Genomic DNA, 20764 nt, shown 5'->3' with positions numbered 1-20764 from the left:
CATAGAACGAACCCCAGTAAAACATGCAGCAGTCCTATAAAGGTATTATTACTGCCCAATGACCTCAGTGAACATTACAATCCTGAGGTCCCGTATATATTAGCCAGAATATAGTTAATAGTTGATAGCTTTGACTATTTCTTTTTTTCACTCTCTCAGGTCTTTCCCTGGTTACTGTAGCCCTTTCATCTTCTGGAGGCACTTAAAGGTTGCCAAATAATTTATAGAAAAAACAAACTCCCAACATGTATTCCAGCAGATAGGCTGAAAGTGTGTACACAATTAGCTAGCAACTTTTAGAGTTCTTTGCACATTTACTGTGACATTCAGTGCCTAAAAAACCAACGGCAATTTTTTTGTACTGTATATTTTGCATGTTAACCAGCAATTACAAAAAGGTTGGAAAATTTACTAATTACATAATATTTTTTCTGCATAACAATAGATTTAGAAATCTTACAAATGTCATGCAATTTGAGTCACTGCCTGTAGCTCAGTGGAAATAAAGTAGGAACAGAATGAAAAAGGATCTGCCTACTATAAAATTATAGTGCAAACAGTGCTACAGAGATAAAAAGCTGTTTAGCCTCAATCCCAAGTGAACAGTCTTCTGTTTCATGCAGCACTTTTGTGAAAATGTCTTGCATATAATTTTCGACCTTTCTTGCACTAATCTTAACTGCCAAGCACTTGATCACTCCTGGAGCTTTCTTAGATCACTTCTCCTTCTGTGCTTCTTCAGGGGCATCCATTCCACTGCAAATCTGAGTGTCAACCGTAAAGGCAACCTTTTCCTTATAACCTCTCTGCAATATCACTCACTAAAGAGCCATGGCCCGGAACACATCTAAGGCACTCCACTAATCACTCTTCTTTCCTCAGACTGAATTCCACTTATCAGTACCTTTTGCTTATCATTCAACAAATTTCTAATCCAGTGGGAACCACCCACAGGCTATTCAGTTTAATTACTAGCCTCCTATATGAGACAATATCAAAAGCTTTGCTGAAATCCACCACATCCAGTGCATGTCCATGATCTAAGTCTCTGGCCATTATAGATTGATCAGCTCTGCCTGACGAGATTCCCTTTTAGCAAAATTCATGCTGCCTCAGATCCTGCCCTCCACTGGATTCAAAATACTTCACTACCCTTTTCTTTAGTAGAGTATCCATTCCACCCATCACAGATATGCAGCTAACCAGGTCGTCATTTCCAGTCTCTTCCCTATTACCACTTTTACAAAGAGGAATCAAATCCCCCCCTTCTTCAGTGCTAGTATGAAGCCCTCCTCTCCAAAGATCGATTGAGCAGATCCATTAGTGAACCTGCCAAACATTGCAGTTCTCTTAATATCCTCTGGTGTATCTCATCTAGTCCCATTTGTTAAGGATGTGGACCCTTGGGCTGAGATAAGGAGAGGGCCCCTGTTGGTCCTCATCGTCGGGAGGCAGTGCAGGCAGAGAAGACCCAGCTGGAGCTTCACTTTTACCAGCCCTCATTCCCCGCAGGTTGAGCCCTTGGGTACCGGGGCCGGCAGGACGTAGGCGGGGGTCTCTCAAGGTGTGGAACCAGAGGAGGAGGAGGCTGAAGCAGCTTCAGACAGGCTGAAGTCGAGGCAGGCTGCAGACAGATGGAACTAGGAACAGGCCAGAGGTCAGAACAGGCAGCGAACAGGCGAAGAAAGAGAAACAGGCTGGAGATCAGGGCAGGCGGAGATCAAGCGGTCGGGTTACTAGGCGGAGGTCAGCAGAGTCAGGATACAAAAACCAGAGTCAGGAGTCAAAACCAGGAGGTCAATTTGGAGGGACAAGGAGCAAGGCAGGAACGCTAGATCAGGAATCAACGCAGAGCTCACACTCTTAGCAGAGCAGGACTCATTGCTGAGGCAAAGTGCTGGAGGAAGGGCCGGGTATTTTTATATATCCACCCTGCCTAACGTCATTTTCACAGTCCGCGGGGAACTTTCCCGCCACGGGCCCTGTAAATTGGGAGCAACGGCGCGTGTGCGCGCTTAAGGAGGTGAGCGCAGAGGGAGGCGGCGTGCCGAGTTGTGAGGGCAGGCCGCAACAGTGGCAGTCAGCATCAGCCGCAGCGAGAGGCAACGGGGAAGAGCAGGCCTGGGTGCCTCCCAGCAGAAGTAAAGGAACCCGGCCGCGGGTGGCTGAGCCAGGGATCCTAACACCATTACGTTGTCCACATTTTGTTTTGTTGGTTCCTTACAAGCACACTGTCTGTGAATGGTGTGCAATCTACATGAGAGAGAGAGAGATCCATGCATATGAGAAGGCAGAAGACAGCCCTACTAGGGCTGCTTCAATGGGGTCCTTATACTGGCCAATAGGTGCCATTGTATAAGCAAATCCTGAGTGTCTGCCACTCTCTCACACTGCTTCTAGAGTTGGATTTAAGATTATGGTGCTCATAAGCAGAGGACTGGGGATGAGGGGTTTTGCCCCTGGAAATCAGCAAGAAGCAGGGAGGGGAGTCCCAGTTTTTTGGGCTCCTTCAGAATTTGGCACCCCTAGGCATGGGCCCCTGTTACCTACGCCTAAATCCAGCCCTGACTGCTTCTGCTCTAGTCCCAGCCCAGGTAAAACCCATTTTGGTCTAAACATAACCAGTAATTAACCTAGTAAACTGAGCAAAAAGTCAAGACTGGAAAGACAGATTTAGATTGTAAACCCTCAGAGGCAGGGGCCTAACTACTGTACTTCAACTGCACCTCGCCTTCAGCATGGGTTTGGAAAGGAGAATAATTAAAATCCAAAATCCAAATCCTTGATAAAGTCAAATGTTTGATTCCTAAACTCATGCTCTGTTAATGTGCAAACACGGGTTGGAAAACCACCCTACAATCTGTGCAGGCACAGCAGATACAATACCGTCCAACCACCTGCCCAGGACTGACTCACACGTAGTAAATCGTGTTAAGATAACAGCAGGCAACTGCTTCTCAGTAAGCATAAACTCGTATCACTATTTTATGAATTACTTTGCTTTGTTTTTAATAGCACAGGTAGGTGCCAGTTTACTAAAGGTGGCTAACAGTTGCCAAACCAGTTTAGCACACACACACAATAGATAGCATCCTATTCACTCAAACCTTCATGTGTGTCAGGATCCCATTAATGCCTTCCAGGTGTGCACTAATGAACATAAGGAGAGGCAGATGAAGACATAACAACCTCATGTAAGTTATCGCCTTATTCATAAAATCCTGCATTAATGCCCACATGCTATGGCCAAACTCCATTCCAGACTGTATGTTAGGCGCTGACTGCACACACACACACCCGAGACAGGCTGATGGGGACAGAAGGAGGAGTTTGGGCTGCTACAGAAACAGATGATGCCAGAAAGCAAGGAGCTGAAGCAGGTATGGAAAGCGGAGAGAAGCAGGAGAGCGAGAGAGAGAGCAAGCACAAAAGGCAGCCGTACCCCCAGATTTTTAGACCCAGGACAACCTGTTTCTGGCAACGGTACAACCTGTCTTCTCTTGAATACTAGTCCTGGCTGCACACCTTGCAGAGGCCCTTTCTAACTCCTCAGATCACTGTGGAGTGGAAGAAAGAGGCAAGGGCCAGGCCTGGGGTGGAAGGAAGGCAGGCTGGTACTGAAAGTGGAGAATGAAGGGACTGGACAGCAGCATGGAGCCTGGAGCACAGCAGCCTAGGACACAGCAGGTAGTAGGATCCTAAACACCTGAGCAGATTGGGAAGAGAGAGATTGCAAGGTGGAAGAGGGGGTAACAACAACCACCTCTCCTCCTTATACCACTCCCACCTTTCTCCAGAGGGAAAAAATATTGTGTTATGAACTAGCGCTGCCCGCGGGTCCCCCCGCGAGCAGGCCACTCACCCTCAATGTCGTCTTCACCGACGCGGCAGGACGCCGCCGCCGGCCTGCCCACGCGGCCCGGAGGCCGCCCTGCATCATCCTCTTCACCGCGGCCGGAGCCGCAGACTTTCTGCGTCTCCCTCGGGGCCCGGGATCTCCACCGACGTCATTCGCCTCTTCGCGGCGCACAGGCCACAGCCCTGGGCTGGATTAGCGGCAGGAGCCGCCCCGGGGCCTCCGGCAGCGGCTGGAGCCGCTAATTACGTTGCAGCCTGCTCCCAGGCTCAGCCCTGCCTCGTCTGGCGTCTGACGCACAGACGCTGTGCAGGCCGCCGGCCATGGTCCTGCACAGCCTCTGCACTCTGCTTAGGCGCGCGGCCGCGTTTTCTCTTTGTATTTAAAGGGCCAGACACAGGAAGTGTCTGGGCCCCACCTTGGACTATTTCCTGCTCCAGCCCTATAAAGGGCTGCTCCGTTCTTCGTTCCAGGGCCTTGCATCGTCGTCGAGTCTTCGCTCTGGAGGCTCCTGCCTGCCAGAGCCGGTTGTAAGGTCTTCTTCTCGTGGAGCTCCTCATCTTGATGCCTTTTGTTCTTCATGTCCATGTCTTCGTGCCTGAGGTCCATGTCCAGGTGTCTTCATTCTCTACGTCCTGGTGTTCCTGCCTTCCTAGATGTTTTTCCCTACGCCATGCCTCGTCTCTGCTCTCACGCCTTCTGGTACCGGTAGGCCGGGGGGTACCGGTAGGCCGGGGGGTACCGGTAGGCCGGGGGGGTCCCTCAGATGCAGTATTCCTGGGTGGACTGCCTGCCGGTGGACGGTTGTCCTGTGCTAATCAAAATGACTCTGATGGCCTTTTGCCCTTACCCTGTCACATGGTAAGGGCAAAGGGCCATCGGCACCATTTTGATTAGTGGCAGCCGACGGCCCCGAGAGCGGGAGATGGCTCCCGGGACTTCCACTGGACCACCAGGTACTTGTAAAAAGTTTGGGGGGGGGGGGGTTTCGGAAGGGTGGGGAAAGCTAAGGGAACAGTTTTAAAGGGTCGGGTGGGTTTTTTTGTTTATCGGCTCAGGTACAGCCGATAAACAAAACCGCGATCGGGCCGCACAAAAAAAAAAATTAACAATGTGAATCGGAACCAGAATCAGAACAGATTCCGGTTCCGATTCACATCTCTACTGGATATGTTAGATGGTAAAACATATGTACCGAGTTAGTGGATGCGTGCGGTGGGGAAAAGGGGGAGGGAAAGGAGGAGGGGAGGAAGGAAAAGCAGTAATTTAGAGGAGCCTGGGGGTAAAGCCAGGACTTTATCAGTTGGAGAGGGGAGGGTTGGGGTGGTGAGCAAGGAGAGCAGGGAATAAAGTGCTGTTAGTCTGGAAATGCCTGGTGGAAAAGCCATGCCTTTGGCATTTTCCTGAATTTAAATGGGCATGGCTCCTGGCGAAGGTTGGGAGGTAGAGAATTCCAGAGGGTTGGGCCAGCTATTGAGAGAGCACGGTTTTCAGCCTACGATTTTACCTGTTACCTCAATCTCCTTCCCCTTCCTCATCCTTCCAGTAAAATACCTCATTTATGTGGGACTGGAAGAAAAGGTCATTCATCCTTTCATTCATCCCGGCTAGCACAGAAATCAAACTTAGACAATTTTCCAACCTTTGTGTGTGTAGGTTGAATCTATCCCCTGCCTCTGCTTGTACTTGGCTTCCCCTTAGCTTCCTCTCTGTCTCTTGATTACTTTTCTTTTAAAACTTAATTTCTGGTCTTCATTGTGTGTGTTGTTTTTCATCCTGTCCTCTAGCTGTCTTACCACAGCTCATTATCTTCACCTCCTCCTAATCTCACCTCCTGCTACCACTTAGTTTATTTACAAAACGTTACCCACTCATTCTACATAAAAAAAAATCCATCCTTGAGAGTCCAACACACAAAAACCCATCACCTTTGATCAGTTTCCCCAGGCTCCTTTTATGAGAGAAGATTTGTATCTCTGTACAGCTGTTCTTCTTCTTTCCCATAAAAGACATTTCCTCACCCCTTCATGCCTCTTCCCTCCACTACGATCCCCTCTCTTCTCACAACCCTTTTCTCGGTTTACCTCCTGAATCAGCCCCTTCCTTTGCCCCACACAGCAGCTTTCCCATTCCTCTTCACCTCTCTCTCCCCCTCTTAAGTCCCCTTCACCTAAACCCTCACCCCAGCTCCTTTCCTTATCAAAGCTCAAATACTCTCTCCCAGTTCTTTTCGCTTTCCATCATAATTTCTCTCCCCCTATCTATTCCTCTCCCTCATCTTCACTGTCAGCTCCTCTTCCCCTTACAGTTTCTTTTTGCCTTTCCCAGGAAGCCAGGATGCCCTGTTTCAGCTATTCCCTCAGATCCTCACAGCAGTATTCAAATCTCCAAGCCAGTATACTCTTTTACAATCAATCATCCCATCTCTCAGCCAGTATTCCTTCCCCCCTTTCTCCCTGTCTCCCAGTAGTTCTCTCAGCCCTTCATCATAGCTTCTATGACCCTCTATCAGTAACCTTTCCCATCTCCAACTCGGGGCAAACCAAAAGCAGGAAGCCTACATCCTACACTGCTGCTGCATTCTGGTTCCCTTGCAGCCCATTGGTCAGATGTTCCACAGCCAGCCAATAGGTTTTCAAGGGGGAGGTGGCAGCAGTAGCAGGGAGACAGAAGCACTTCCTTCCTGTCTTCCACTGCAGCTTGGGGATCTCAACTCCCAATCGGGCCAATACAAGCCCAGGTTTGGATGCGCATTTTTGATGCGCTAGCTTTACCCCTTATACAGTAAAGGATAATAGTGCGTCGAAAACGCACTATTACCCATCCACTATTACCCATCGCACTATTACGCATCCAACCTCCCCCCCCCCCCCCCCCCCCGAAACTAACAGCACCCGCAACATGCAAATACATGTTGATGGGCCTATTAGTTATTCCCGCGTGATTCAGACAGTAAAATGTGCAGCCAAGCCGCACATTTTACTTTCAGAAATTAACGCCTACCAAAGGCTGGCATTAATTTCGGCCTGCACCAGGGAAGTGTACAGAAAAGCAGAAAAAACTGCTTTTCTGTACACCCTCCGACTTAATATCATAAAATTAAAAAAAAATATATCAAAAATTTAAAAAAAAAAAATGTTTTAAATCGGCCGGCAGCCTGCGGGTCGGAAGATGGACGCTCAATTTAGCTGGCGTCCGTTTTCTGAACCCATGGCTGTCAGCGGGCTCGAGAACAGACACCGGAAAAACTGAACGCCGGCTGTCAAACCCCCTGACAGCCGCCGCTCCTGTCAAAAAGGAGGCGCTAAGGACGCGCTGGTGTCCCTAGCGCCTCTTTTTACCGCAGGCCCTAATTTGCATCTTCTTCCCTCCTGAATTGTGCACGCAGGAGAGCGACTTTTACTGAATTGGCCTGAATGTGCAGCACAGAATATTTGGGTGCTCAAGCAACTGCTGAACTGGTGCCTATTGTCTTCTGCAACACTTCCGTGCATGGGTCTGCAAATACTGCCTTTTCTCTATAGCAACGTTTCCCACTAGCGTGCCATGGCTGAAGTGTGCCACAAAGAATTGAAATGTGGCTGCAGTTTTTATTTTCTCTTTCCTAGCCTCCAAGATATCCTTCAGCTAACGTGGGGATGGGGGTCAGAGGACAGTGCTTGTCTGCTGCTGTGACTTTCCCCTCTGCTGGCTTTCCTCTCAAGCTGAAACTGTACAAACCCTGCAGCTTGCGAGATCTGCTGGCCCCATGCAGTTCCAATTGCAGCTCAGTGTTGAGGGAGAGAGAAGGGAAGGGGATGAGCCAGTGGGTGTACAGATGATGCCAGGGGGTAGGAAAGAGGGAAGGGAAGAGAAGGTGATGTTGCAAGGGGAAATGGAAGAGAAGGTGAGGAGGATGTAGGTGACTGGGGGGAAATGAAAGCAGATGATGCCTCAGGGTGGGTGGAGGGGGAAGGGAACAGAAGGTGATGATGCTGGGAGGGAACAGAGAAGAGAAGATGATGAAGGTGAAGAACAAGGTGATGGCGTGCCATGATGAATGAACCTTGTACCAGGTATGCCATGACACAAATAAAAGTTGGGAACCATGGTTCTGTAGGCCTGAGGCATTTTTGAACTGTGTGCTTCATGAGCTGTTATGCAAACACCACTGGGTGGTCATCAAGCAGGGAGGGTGTGATGGTCTGGCCCTCTACGACCAGTGCCAAAAGACTGTGCCCAGCTGTCAGTGGAGTTATCCATAGTGGCATAGTGTGGAGTTCCTCCAATGGCAGGAACTATGCTGTTGGCTCTCTCAAAGACATCTACTAACTGAGGCCTGATATGGGGAATATGGGCATTGTTTCAGGAACATGACACTCAACCTTTTCTGATTCTCCAGGGTGGCCTGTATTTGGCCTCCCTACACTTGTGTCCTGCTTCTAGCTGGATTGGTGCTTTTGTTCCAAATACCAGTGGAGACTGTTAAAGCAAAAATTGTTCTATTTTTATGCTGTAGGAGTGTATTTATTATTTATTTTATTTGTTTGGATGTTGTAAATTAGATAAGATGTTTTTCATTTGGGAGAGCATTTTATCTGTGGTTTTAGAATGGAGATTATGATATGTAGTGTTTAGACTGTAAGGGAGATAACTTTTTTCCCCAGTGAGAGGAGGCATGAAAACTGAGTGCCTCTTGTGAGGTTTATATGTTTGAATGTTCATTGTACCTTTGCTGTATTGTATGCTTATTTTATAAAGTGCTTTGGATCATTTTTTTTAAAAAAGGTGCTATATAAATACAAAAGAGAATAGAATAGAGTTGCCACATGTTCAGCTGACACATTGCTTCAAAGGTTGTACCTATCCAGGGGAACAGGTTCACTCCCACCTTCCAACAAGCATAAAATCACCTAAGGCTAACCACTTAAGAACATAAGAATTTGCCATAGTGGGTCAACCAAGGGTAAATTAAGCTCCTTTTTCCAAAAGTGGCAAATCCAGGTCACAAGTACCTGGCAAAACCCAAAATAATAAATAGATCCCATGCTTCTAACATGCAGTGATAAGTAGTGGCTATTTCTTAAGTCTACTTGGTTAACAATAGGGATGTGAATCGTTTTTTGACGATTTAAAATATCGTCCGATATATTTTAAATCGTCAAAAACCGTTAGGGCCACGATACAATACCAATTCCCCCGATTTATCGTCAAAAAATCGTAAATCGGGGGAAGGGGGAAGGGGGAGGGCAGGAAAACCGGCACATTAAAACCCCCTAAAACCCACCCCCGACCCTTTAAATTAAACCCCCCCCCCCCCCGAACCCCCCCCCCCCCAAATGCCTTAAATTACCCTGGGGTCCAGCGGTGGTCCATAGTTAAATCGGGGGAAGGGGGAGGGCAGGAAAACTGGCACACTAAAACCCCCTAAAACCCACCCCGACCCTTTAAATTAAATCCCCCCCCCCCCCCAACCCCCCCCCCCCCCCAAATGCCTTAAATTACCCTGGGGTAGAGCGGCGGTCCGAAACGGCCTCCTGCTATTGAATCGCGTCGTCTTCAGCCAGCGCCATTTTGCAAAATGGCCGCCGCAAAATGGCGGCGGCCATAGACCAACACGATTCGACTGCTGGAGGTCGTTCCGGACCCCCGCTGGACTTTTGGCAAGTCTTGTGGGGGTCAGGAGGCCCCCCCAAGCTGGCCAAAAGTTCCTGGGGGTCCAGCGGGGGTCCGTGAGCGATTTCCTGCCGCGAATCGTTTTCCGTACGGATAATGGCGCCGGCAGGAGATCGACTGCAGGAGGTCGTTCAGCGAGGGTTCCTCCTGCAGTCGATCTCCTGCCGGCGCCAATATCCGTACGGAAAACGATTCGCGGCAGGAAATCGCTCACGGACCCCCGCTGGACCCCCAGGATCTTTTGGCCAGCTTGGGGGGGCCTCCTGACCCCCACAAGACTTGCCAAAAGTCCAGCGAGGGTCCGGAACGACCTCCAGTATTCGAATCGTGTTGGTCTATGGCCGCCGCCATTTTGCGGCGGCCATTTTGCAAAATGGCGCCGGCTGAAGACGACGCGATTCAATAGCAGGAGGCCGTTTCGGACCGCCGCTCTACCCCAGGGTAATTTAAGGCATTTGGGGGGGGGGGATTTAATTTAAAGGGTCGGGGGTGGGTTTTAGGGGGTTTTAGTGTGCCGGTTTTCCTGCCCTCCCCCTTCCCCCGATTTAGCTACGGACCGCTGCTGGACCCCAGGGTAATTTAAAGCATTTGGGGGGGGTTCGGGAGGGTGGGGGATTTAATTTAAAGGGTCGGGGGTGGGTTTTAGGGGGTTTTAGTGTGCCGGCTCACGATTTTAACGATTTTCACGATACTTTCCACACCCAAACGGCAACAATACGATTCCCTCCCCCTCCCAGCCGAAATCGATCGTTAAGACGATCGAGGACACAATTCACATCTCTAGTTAACAATACTTCATTTAAAGATGGGTACTCCCTTGAACAGAGGACCTTGTTTAGGGATAACTAAGCTACTGACCTGCTACCTTGTCAGAGATGTGGAGCAAACTTCCACTACTTTGAGAGGCTGAAGATGACTTCTGGCAGGGCCACCCTTTGGGGGAAGGTGTGTATGTGTGGGGAATCAGGATACACTGCTGGGAGGAGGCAGGGGCACAACATCATCAAGCCACTACCTCTTGTCTGATATGGCTGCTGGGACAAAAATAAACACTGCTGCTGAACTGCTCTAAAGAAGCCCATGCAGGGCCAACTAACTGCTGCTTCTCACTGAGGTCAGGAGGTAAGTGGCCATGCTGTATGCATTGACATCACCCCCACATGAAAATCTTCAGTGGAAGGGTTTCCTCTTTCCTCCCTATCTCCAGCTCAAGGGGTATGCCTTTGGATTATGAGATCTTCAGAGCCTTTCCTCCACTCTGCTCAGCCAATTTAGCCAAAAACCACTGCCTTCTGTCCTGCTCTGGTGTTGCTGTGTCTCGACTGCCTTCTCCCAGATGGTGCACTTATAGTCTTGATACTGGTGTTCAGTGTGCTTGGTGGTGCTACTATCACTTTCCAGTTGTGCTCCTTTGTAGCTAGAGATTTCTGTGCTGAATCTCTACCAAACAGGATGCTATAAATTGTTTTAAATGCCTTCTAGGATCTTGTTGTTCTCTTCATGGATGTGAGGAGCATTTTCAACTGTGCCATTGTCTTAGCATCACTGGTGCTCTGTTCTCCTTGTGCCGTAGCATAGCAGGTCAGTGCCATCAGTCCTGCCTGCTTCCTCCATCCATGCCCTTTTCCCCTGCCCTTGGACCTTAATACTGGACTCTCCAACCCCTCCACTAGCTCCTCCCTCTTCAACGTGGCCTGCATGACATTGCTCTTCCTCACAATCATGAGCTCTCCCCTTGTACTCATTCCACCCCTTCTCCTAACCACATGCTCAGCAATCATACTCCTGTTACATACATGCATGCAGTCACACGTTCCCAACCATGCTACATTCTCTCTACTCTCATGCATTATCACTCCTCTCTTGCAAATCCTAATACAAGGACTATTACAACATTTGACACAAACAGACACCAACAGACACAACACTATTAGTAATCTTCATAATGGCCAAACAGGAAACTGCAGGGATAATGTAAGGCAGAAGCTTAATATTGTTCTTGCTCTGGTTAGCAAAGGTGAATTAAATAGCAAAGGAAAGAACCTCTGTTCACTTTCTGTTTGAAGTAAAAAATGCCAGGGAAACCAGTAAAAACAAATGGTGACATGTGAATTAATTGGTAGTACATTTGTTGGCCGAGACAGAGAGATGCCAATGGAAATTCTTTCCTTTGAAGCCTACTGAAGTCCTTCTCACCTATGCAAATGTTAAATTACCCTCTGTTTCCACTACAAGGGCAGGGGTGTGTGTGTGTGCGAGAGTGTGAGTGTATGCTAGAGCTGGAAGTCAGTGGTATTATCCCCTGGACTGCAGTGACGTCAAGTGGATCTGGTACAATTGCTAGGATTAAATGGATATTTCCGCAGAAGGAAAATTTTGAGTTGAACAGACCTATGGCAGTTCTTGGAATCCGAACTTGGGGCATGTAATCCTAGCCTGGAGCCAGTGAAGGGCATGGGACCGATTGCTAATGAACTTTTTAAATTAGATATAAAAGAAAGGTTATATTTTGTTTAAAGTCAGAAAGGCAGAGCGAGGAAAAGATACAAGGACATAGCAATGAGGTAAGGAAGTTCCTACCCCAGCCACATGGCTGCTACCACAAAGGAAAGAGCAGTTGCAGATAGATGGAAGCATTCCTTGTAGCCATAGACTGTAGCATAGTAATTATATAGCAGTGCCAAGAAAACAGTTGTTTATTATTTTGTAGTGAAAAGAGTGTGAGTTTTAAGTATTTCCTGATCTTTTGTTTCATTTACAGCTAGAAGGACAGTATTTAGAATAGTATCTGCATGCATTCAGCATCAGGCGGACTTAGTTGCAGGGATTTTCAGAAGATTAATCACGATTTTATGTAGAATAGAGAGGGAATTTAATTTTTTTTGTGAGAACTGGCACTTTCAATCTCCTGAAGCAAGTGCACCCTACAGCTGAACCGAGCACAGGATCTCAAGCATCTGCATCAGCTTCATCAAGCATACAGTGGAGCAGTTTGTCTAAAGAAAAACACAACTCACATGAGACTTAACTGAGAACTTATGTTATTATTCTGGCCAGAATTTATGTGAAAGTATTTTGCAAGTGAACTGAACTGAGACACAGATAGGACTAGTGGTTTTTCTTTTATATCTTGCAACCTGATTTTCCTCACTTTCCAATGTTAATAAAATTTTATTTACCATAATGCCATTTGTCTGTGTTTTCTATAGGATGTAAGAATCCTAATGCGCTGTGTAACTGTGCATGCACTGATTTTATATGCAATACTTGCTAAAGCTCTATACGGTGGATTTTATGTTATTACTTGTTTTTCTAATCTCTGATCCAGCCTCTCCTCCCCATCCCTGGGAGAACCTTTAGTTGTGTGGGTGCTTACATGTATCTTTCTCTAATCACATGGCTGAGGGGAGGAGTTATTTTTGTGGACCCTTCCTTAATAGGTGAGAGGTTTACATTAACAAGAAGCACAAGGCTCTGCACATAGCAATCTTTCCAAATTCCAGATCTGTCACCTGATTCTCTGCTTCTGTGCCAGGATCCTGCTGCAGTTCCCTTGCTGCATGCAGTACTGTTGGTCAAAGTACATGATAACATTTTGGGCCTGACATAATGAAGGGCGCTGAGTAGAGTGCAAAGTTTAACCCGCAAATGCACACATTTTTTGTGTACAAACTTTACTCCTGATACAAGGAGCTTTGCGCACCAAAAAACTTTACTCCTGATACAAGGAGCTTTGCGCACACCAAAAGTGTGTGTTGCTTAGTGCCTTCACATGCACATCCCATGCTAACAAAAGCATTAGCTATTACCTCCCATGCAGAGAGGTACGATGGCTTCACTCATGGAACTTTTCTTCCTGGTCAGAGGTGGCATAAAGTTTCCAGCACTAGTGTTGTTAGTCTATGGACAGAAGCAAGAGTTCTGGGGCCAGGTCTTGTAGTCAGGATTTAGGTGCAGAAAACATGCTTCACGCACACAGAGCATGTTTTCTGTGCATAAAATATTATTTATGCGCACTAAAAACATTTTCTGTGCTGAGAGCATTTTTGTGTGCACAAAACGAGTACACATTCTGGTTTGTGTGGATAAAAAATATATTTTTCAATTTTAAAACTGTGCACACTGTAGAGAATCTGTAGAGAAGCATAAAGTCTATGCAAATGGCTGCGTGCACATTTTTTTGTTTTTTGTCAAAATAATTTTTATTAAAGAGCAACACATGGATAATCAAAACCAGATTTTGGGGAAGAAAGAGCACAATAGGAGTCAAATATTAACGCCATGGTTTACTACAAGAACAATTCCCCACCATAGCGAGGCCAACTGTAACCAAGATACATAGCGGACCAAGATAAACAAATTAAACTCAAACCATAATCCACCACCCAGTCACATCACAGACAACCACACATTCTTCACACTACACACAACCCCCTCCCCTACCCTGGGAGATAACCCCTCCATAACAAACATTACCAGTCATTTACAGAGAAGAGATATCAAATGCCCTTTCCAAGTTTGGTCCACGCCAAAGCACACAAGGATCTCAGATCAAGTTTCAAGGCACAAGGCATACCAGGTGGCGCTAGAGTTCCAATCATTTCCAAGAAGACTGACATCCAGAGGCAGTTAGAGTGGATCGAAGATCCAACGGCAGTAGGGCATAACACTCTGGCTTGTGCACATATTGTGCAAGTTAGTGAACATTTTACCTCCCGATGCATTAGCTTACTGCATTGGGAGTTAAAAAAAAATAAAATAAACAGCAAGTGCATTAAGAAATTGTGTGCTGAATTTCAGTACACAGTTTTAACACATTCCCTTATTATCTCAGCTCTTTGGAGAGGGGATATGCTGGGAGAGAAGCAGTGCAAAATAGTGCATGCACAAAATAGAACATGGATGGTAAATAGTATAGCTGATATTAATGCTTAAGTATTAATTTCCCATTAGCATGCACAGTAAACTTAGCAAGTATATTAAAAGAAGATCTAGCTACTTTCTTTTAGTGATTACGTGCTCTGCGTGTTATCTTTTTGTTAGCATGCATGTTAAAAGATTTGCAGTGTGAACTTCAGTGAATTGGCCCTATAGTGTGTGAAAACCAAGAACTGTAGTATGATTTGAGCCAGCAATCTCCAATATAAATGTCTTAAATTGATTAATTGTTAGCTCTGAATGCCTCAGTTTTTTTTTCTAATTTTTCTCCTATGGGCAAAAATACTTTCAGTGGTACCTTGAGGGTTTTGTTAAGTGTAAGAAAATATTGCTTTTGATCTCATGTTCTGAGTCAACTAATAAATCTGTCAAATGTTTAATGGGATACAGGGCCTGATTTAATAAATGTTCCCCCCCCCCACCATAGACATAGACTGGGGAAATGCCTTATTAAATGAGACCTACATTCATATGTACAACTTGAATAGCATTAATTGTGTATCAAGAACTTTTAAAAACAAAAAACAATATTCATAGAAGTAATTTTGTACACCACATTTTCTTCAAGAAGATAGCATCATTTCCTCTCAGGATGCGGAAGAACAATTCGTGGGAGCCTTTTGTACAAGGAGAATAAGTAATACATCCTGGCCTTGTGCTAGTCTCCTGCTTCAAGAGCTTCTTAATCTTCCTTGGACCAAATGTGAGATCTAGGGCAGTGCTCATCAGTAGGACAAATTCTCACATAAAGGTCTTCTAGAAGACGCAACTTAGAACAGATCATCAATATGCTACAGATAATCACGAGCACACAACTTTATTGCATGGGGTTCTAGTGATCGGCAGCACTCAAAAACTACCTTACTTTAATTCAAAAATAGTAGAGCAACTAAGCAGGAGTTTAAAAAACGTCTGACATTCTTGCCTCAGAAATTCAAAGAAAATAGAACCTGAACATAAAACAGGGGTACTAATGTGCTGGTTTCTAAAAGGATTATTTTTTTTTTCTTTTGCTTACACTGCTGCAGTGGTTAAAAGTGAAATCAGAACTTCATTCACCGCAGAAGGCAGCTAACAGTAAATGCAGATTATAAAGGTAAAGATAAAGAATGTTTCATCAACTCAGCCATTTAACTGGTTAAACAACATTCCATGATTTCTAAATGAAATGGTAAGATACTGACCATTTGATGTTACAAATGAGGACACTATGTGCATGCCAGACACCTTTCAGTCTTTAAGAGCATTTTCAGCTTTGCCATATTTTTTGCTTATTTTAAGCAATGCATATTCCATGGACACTGCTTAGAGTTGCTGTAGATATCTGTGGGCTCAGTTAGTTTATGAATAACCATTAAAGTTTGGAATACAGCATACAGACATATTCAAATTAATTTCTTCAAGGAGTAGTTTTGAAAAATAAGCGAGATGCAGTATGCTTAAAAATTTCCAGAACTCTTACAAAAGGGTACCTATATAAACAGTTCTGAGACTCAAACCGCAGTAGAAAGGCGGCCTTAACGCCATTGCATGGAGATCCTTAGCGAGGGGGGGAGGGGAACACGACTCATGATGAATGTGCTTATGCCGAATGAACTGCACAGGGAGAATGTCCCATGGCAGATGTCCTTTTAGTCCTCCCAACCAGCAAAGGAACATGTGTCACCTGGCCATGCATTACTGGGGTGCAGGATCGTGTAAAAGAGAAGGAAATGGGGAGAGAAAAGAATGGAAAAAAATTCTATTCTACTATCTGTCACTGTTAAAAAAAAATGTACCTTCCGTACTGTACGTAGGCATCCCCTCCAACTTCCATGTGGACAGCTCATGATAAACCTTAACTATGCAATAGCAAAATAGTTTTACTTCTTTTAAATTAGCACAAGTACATACAACCTCACAATTTCAACTTTGCAGATTAACTTTTCAGCGTGTAGATACCAAGGGGCTGATGCAATACTTCAGCGCGGAAAACGCACGCTCGGTGTTGAGCGCCAGCTTTCCTAACATGTGCCCAGCACCTGTCCTGGGCATGCGATTGAATATTTAAATGAGGTGTCGCGCTGCCAAGGAGGCGCTAGGAACAAATGTGCACCCCTAGCGCCTCTTTGGCAGCAGGCGCCCAGGAGAGGTGGCTGTCAGGTGGTGGTCAGCGGGTTAAGAACTCGTGCGCTCAATTTTACGAGAATCCAATTTCCTAAACTGTGCACAGCCATGGATCGGGAAAATGGACGCTCATTCACTGAGCCTCCCTTTTCCTAACCTGACCGCCGGCACACTTTAAAAAAAAAAAAAAAATGTTGTTTTAAACCTTTTGGTTCCTCTGACTTAATATCGCCATGATATTGTTGGAGGATGCACAGAAAAGCAGTATTTTCTGCTTTTCTGTCCATTTTTTTGGGCCGTGCGTAAAAATGGGCTGAGCATAAAAATATGTAGGTCAGGCGCACTTTTTTTTTTTTTTTTTGGATCTCAGGAAAATAGCCAATAGCTCTCATCACCATGCATTTGCATGATGATGAGAGCTATTAATTTCTCAGGGGACACACACACGCACATTTTGGACACCCAATCCCATCATAGAATAAGGGTTAAACAGTGCGCTCGGCTGAACACACTGTATTGCATTGGCTCTCAAGGTTGTAAGAGGAAAGAGGCAAGACTGGTAGTTCTGCCTGCTGGTGAATAAGCAAAGGTAGATCTGGAAAATGGGCTCTGAAAAAAATCATTAAAAACTTCCCAAAAAACTCGCACTGCTTAATATTTACAAGCTGATTATTTTTGAAGGTGACTGGTAAGGCCAAATAGAGCACATTGGCATACCCCCAACAGAGTCATTGGCAAAAGCTCACAAATTCAATTCTGAAATGAGATCATAGTATTATGGTAAGACATACAGAGAGGGGGGTAGGATTGTTTTTTCATTCTTTTTCCTAGTTTTATCATTTCCATCCGTAGATGGGACTTTTTCTGAAAGGCATTTCTTTTGGCTTCTGGTATCATAAGCAAGCATCACCCTCCTCGCTATTATTCATCGAGTGGCAGGAATGCAGTAGAGCTCCCAGTATCTGAGAAGTGGAAATTTGAAGGTCATTTAACTATTACCAATGAATGTACCCATTCAGCATAACAAAAAACAAAAAAAAGCAGGGAGAGCTCCAATGGTGCCACAGGCTCTTTCTGACTGGCAGCATCCCCAAGCAGCGGCGCCCTAGCCTAGTATTTGCAGACTTGGAAACATTTAGGGGACAATTTCAGATCGCTCACAGGGCTGTGCAGTGCACGGGTGCTTTTCCCCCGTGTGCGCTCGCAGCTAAATTTCAAAGGGTAGCAGTTTCTCTGACAAGTTGCTAGCGTTAATAAGTAGCTGTGTTAATACTCGCATCCTTTGCACCTGCTATCGGGGGTAAAATAACCTCTGCACTTCTGGAAATGCCAAATATATGCACCCTCTTCTGAAAACACACTCGGAGGAATTTCTCTTTTAAAATCTGGATAGAAGTGCGCAGAGTGTGGAAGCCCCCATGTACTTTTATCTAGGCAGAGGTGGGAGGGCATTTTTCATTCAGGTCACTCACTTGTTTTTGGGTTTTTTTTTAATATTTGAATAAAGGAAAACGATCGTCCGTCCCCCGTGTCCGTCCCCCCCCCCCCCCCCCCCATGAAAATTCAGATTCTGATTGAAATTTCTCTAGGAAGGCAAACTGCAGCCTGAAAACAGACACGCAGCTGCATCACAACAGGATTCACTAGTGTAACCATGAAAGTTTTTAAACCAGGTACACTGCAGAAACCACGACCGTTCCCGAGGGCTCGCGCTCTTGGACATCTTTCTTTCCTAAATGCTAGTTATTAGTTAACCCATTCTCTTCGGGAGAGCGGCTTGGCAGAGACCCGCCCCAGCACAAAAGGGAGCCTTGTATCACGCAGCGAATGCCATACAGAACGTGATCTGGTGAAGTATGCGGCCCGAGAACAAGCCCCGCATTATTTCTCCCCACGAACAGCAGCGTGCTCACGTTAAAAGTTGCGCAACGCAGGGGGAAAGCGCGTTATTGTTCTTGGCTGATCTCTCTCTCTGGATACAGCTTAGGGAAGCGTCCCAGCCCTTGGCCCCCGCGGGCCAGAGGTCAAGCAAACGAGGGGGGGGGGGGGAGTGAGGGACTCTCCGGGGCTTCGGCCCCTGACCTTCCCGGGAGGAGGAAGGGCACCGCTCGGGAGGGGAGGGAGGTGCCGTCCGGCAGAGCAGGAGGCGAGCGCAGGTCACACGGCCTTGGGCTTTCAACATTTGGGCAACAAACTGCTCCCCCCACCAGCCATCTCTCTGGCCTTAGGTGTCACCAACGGGGGGGGAGGTTTCTCTGACCATTTTTCTTCCGTCCACTTCGAAGCAGCCTGCACTTATTTTGTTTTTCATCCAAATGACTTTTTCCTCTCTCTTTTTTTAAATCGGCATTTAAATTTAACAAGCCAAGTAAAAAAAAAAAGACACCTCCCATACATTAGCATTCGCAATACTGAGATTATACAGACAAATATACTATGTCCAAGTCCACCAGTCATGGATCCAACAAAAAGAGATGCTTAGGACAGCAGCAATCATTTCTTAGGGAGCCGTTCAAGAAAACGCAACCTCGAGTAAACGCAGGACCAGGTCACTAGGATACGTTCTCCATGTATAAAACTCCTGGCTTTTTTTTTTTTTTACTGCAATCGGTGAAAAGGGATTAAAATCTAACAGTCCCACACGGAAAAAAAAAAATCCCTTCTGTTATCTGTCAGCGGCCAATGAATGGATCACCGAACAACTGAACCGACTGGGGAACGCTATAAGCAAGTTCTGGAAATCACTTCCCTTATCTGCTGCATCCAGGTAATAATAAAAAAAAACCAAAAAAAAAACCACCTCTGCTCCTTTAGCCCTCCAGAGACCTTGCAGGATTGTTATGGCATTGCATATCTGCTGCGCACACAGGTTTTTTATAGCACCTCTCCCTTTTTTTATTTTCTTGCAGAACCAGAAAGCCCTTAAGCCCTGCTTCTTGCCGCTCACTAACGCGCGTGCATGCATGCAAACACGCGCGAGTCCGCAGCTGCCCCCCGTGCAGACCCCTTCCCGGTTTACGGGAAGTGCCCGGATCGCCGCAGCGCCTCCCAGGCACGTCCCTGTGCGGCGAATCGCCTCGGCCCCGGCAGGCTCGCCGTGCAACTTACTTTTGTCTTCTTCATAAGGAAAGGCAGCAGCTATCCAGTTCAGGCAGCGTGTGTATAATCCCTTTAGATGTCTTGGAGCCCCAGCATATTTGAGCTAGTCCGTGCATTGGAGTCCCCGGGGTGAGTAACGCCTCTCTCCCTGCCGTTCCCCCCACTCTGCTCTCCGCACTCTGTGCCTCTCCTCCGGTCCTCCCTCTCTCATATTCTGCCCAGCGATCGGGGACAAGCCTTGGTTTTTATAGGGACTTTTCTTCCTCTGGCAGCGAAGGAGCAAGACACACCTCCTGCCTTCTGTCTGCTAGTAAGGCGTCAGCTGAGCCGAGCAGGCTCTTCCACCCGCCTGCCCCCTCCTGCCGGGAAAATAAGGAACCGGCTCTGGGCCGGTGCTGGCGAGTTCAGCCAGGGCACCGATGCGAGGGCCGAGTCAGGTGCTTCTAGGAAGGAGGTAGTTGGGATTTGAAGCCTACTGAAGTCATCATATGGGAAGAAGAAAAAAAAACCTGTTAAACATTGCTCCACACCTTCCTCTCCAAAACTCCCCTAAGAAAGCACATGTTGCTTACCTGTAACAGGTGTTCTCACAGTGTTATGAACTGCGGTAGTGGCAAGCCGCGATCGGAAGCCGTTCCTTACCTGCGCGGCAGACCGCCGCGACCCCGATGATGGGGTGCTGTTTCGAGGGCTCGGGTCCGCGGTTACACGCCGTACAACATGGCCACGGCGTCATCATCCTCCCGGGTCGCTGGCTTTGCCCCCTCCAGGGGCCTACTCGGCAGCAGTGGATTCGCTGCAGGAGTCTTCCTGCGCCGGGATTGGCTCTCCTCTTGTGTGTCAGCTGGTTGGAACTATTTAAAGGCAAGGCCTGCACCTCAGACCTTGCCTTGACTTCTTCTTGGCTCCTGGTTTGTTCCTGAGTTGGTTCCTGCGTCTGATCCTCCGTGTTGACCCCTGACTGGCTGCAGTGTGACTTCTGGTTCTCGATCCCTGACTGGCTACGGTGTATTCTCTGGCTCTCGATCCCTGGACCGGCTGTGGTGAACTCTCTGGCTCTCGACTCCTGGACCGGCTGTGGAGAATCCTTGGCTCTCGACCTCAGGACCG

The 20764-nt window shown here is 46.9% G+C and overlaps 1 protein-coding gene across 1 annotated transcript in view; it reads right to left on the bottom strand.

Moving 5' to 3' along the window:
• KITLG (KIT ligand) overlaps window positions 1-19918 on the bottom strand; it is a 192916-nt gene extending 172998 nt beyond the window's left edge. The window contains exon 1 of the mRNA XM_029601649.1: window positions 19664-19918. Coding sequence (XP_029457509.1) covers window positions 19664-19678 — 15 coding nt within the window. The 5' untranslated portion in view covers window positions 19679-19918. The remainder of the gene's footprint in view (window positions 1-19663) is intronic.
• Between the last annotated feature and the right edge of the window lie 846 nt (window positions 19919-20764).

The sequence above is a fragment of the Rhinatrema bivittatum genome, chromosome 4 (genome assembly GCF_901001135.1).
Source record: "Rhinatrema bivittatum chromosome 4, aRhiBiv1.1, whole genome shotgun sequence".
NCBI lineage: Eukaryota > Metazoa > Chordata > Amphibia > Gymnophiona > Rhinatrematidae > Rhinatrema > Rhinatrema bivittatum.
The sequence above is the reverse complement of the archived record's forward strand: the minus strand, read 5'-3'. Positions and strand labels throughout refer to the sequence as shown.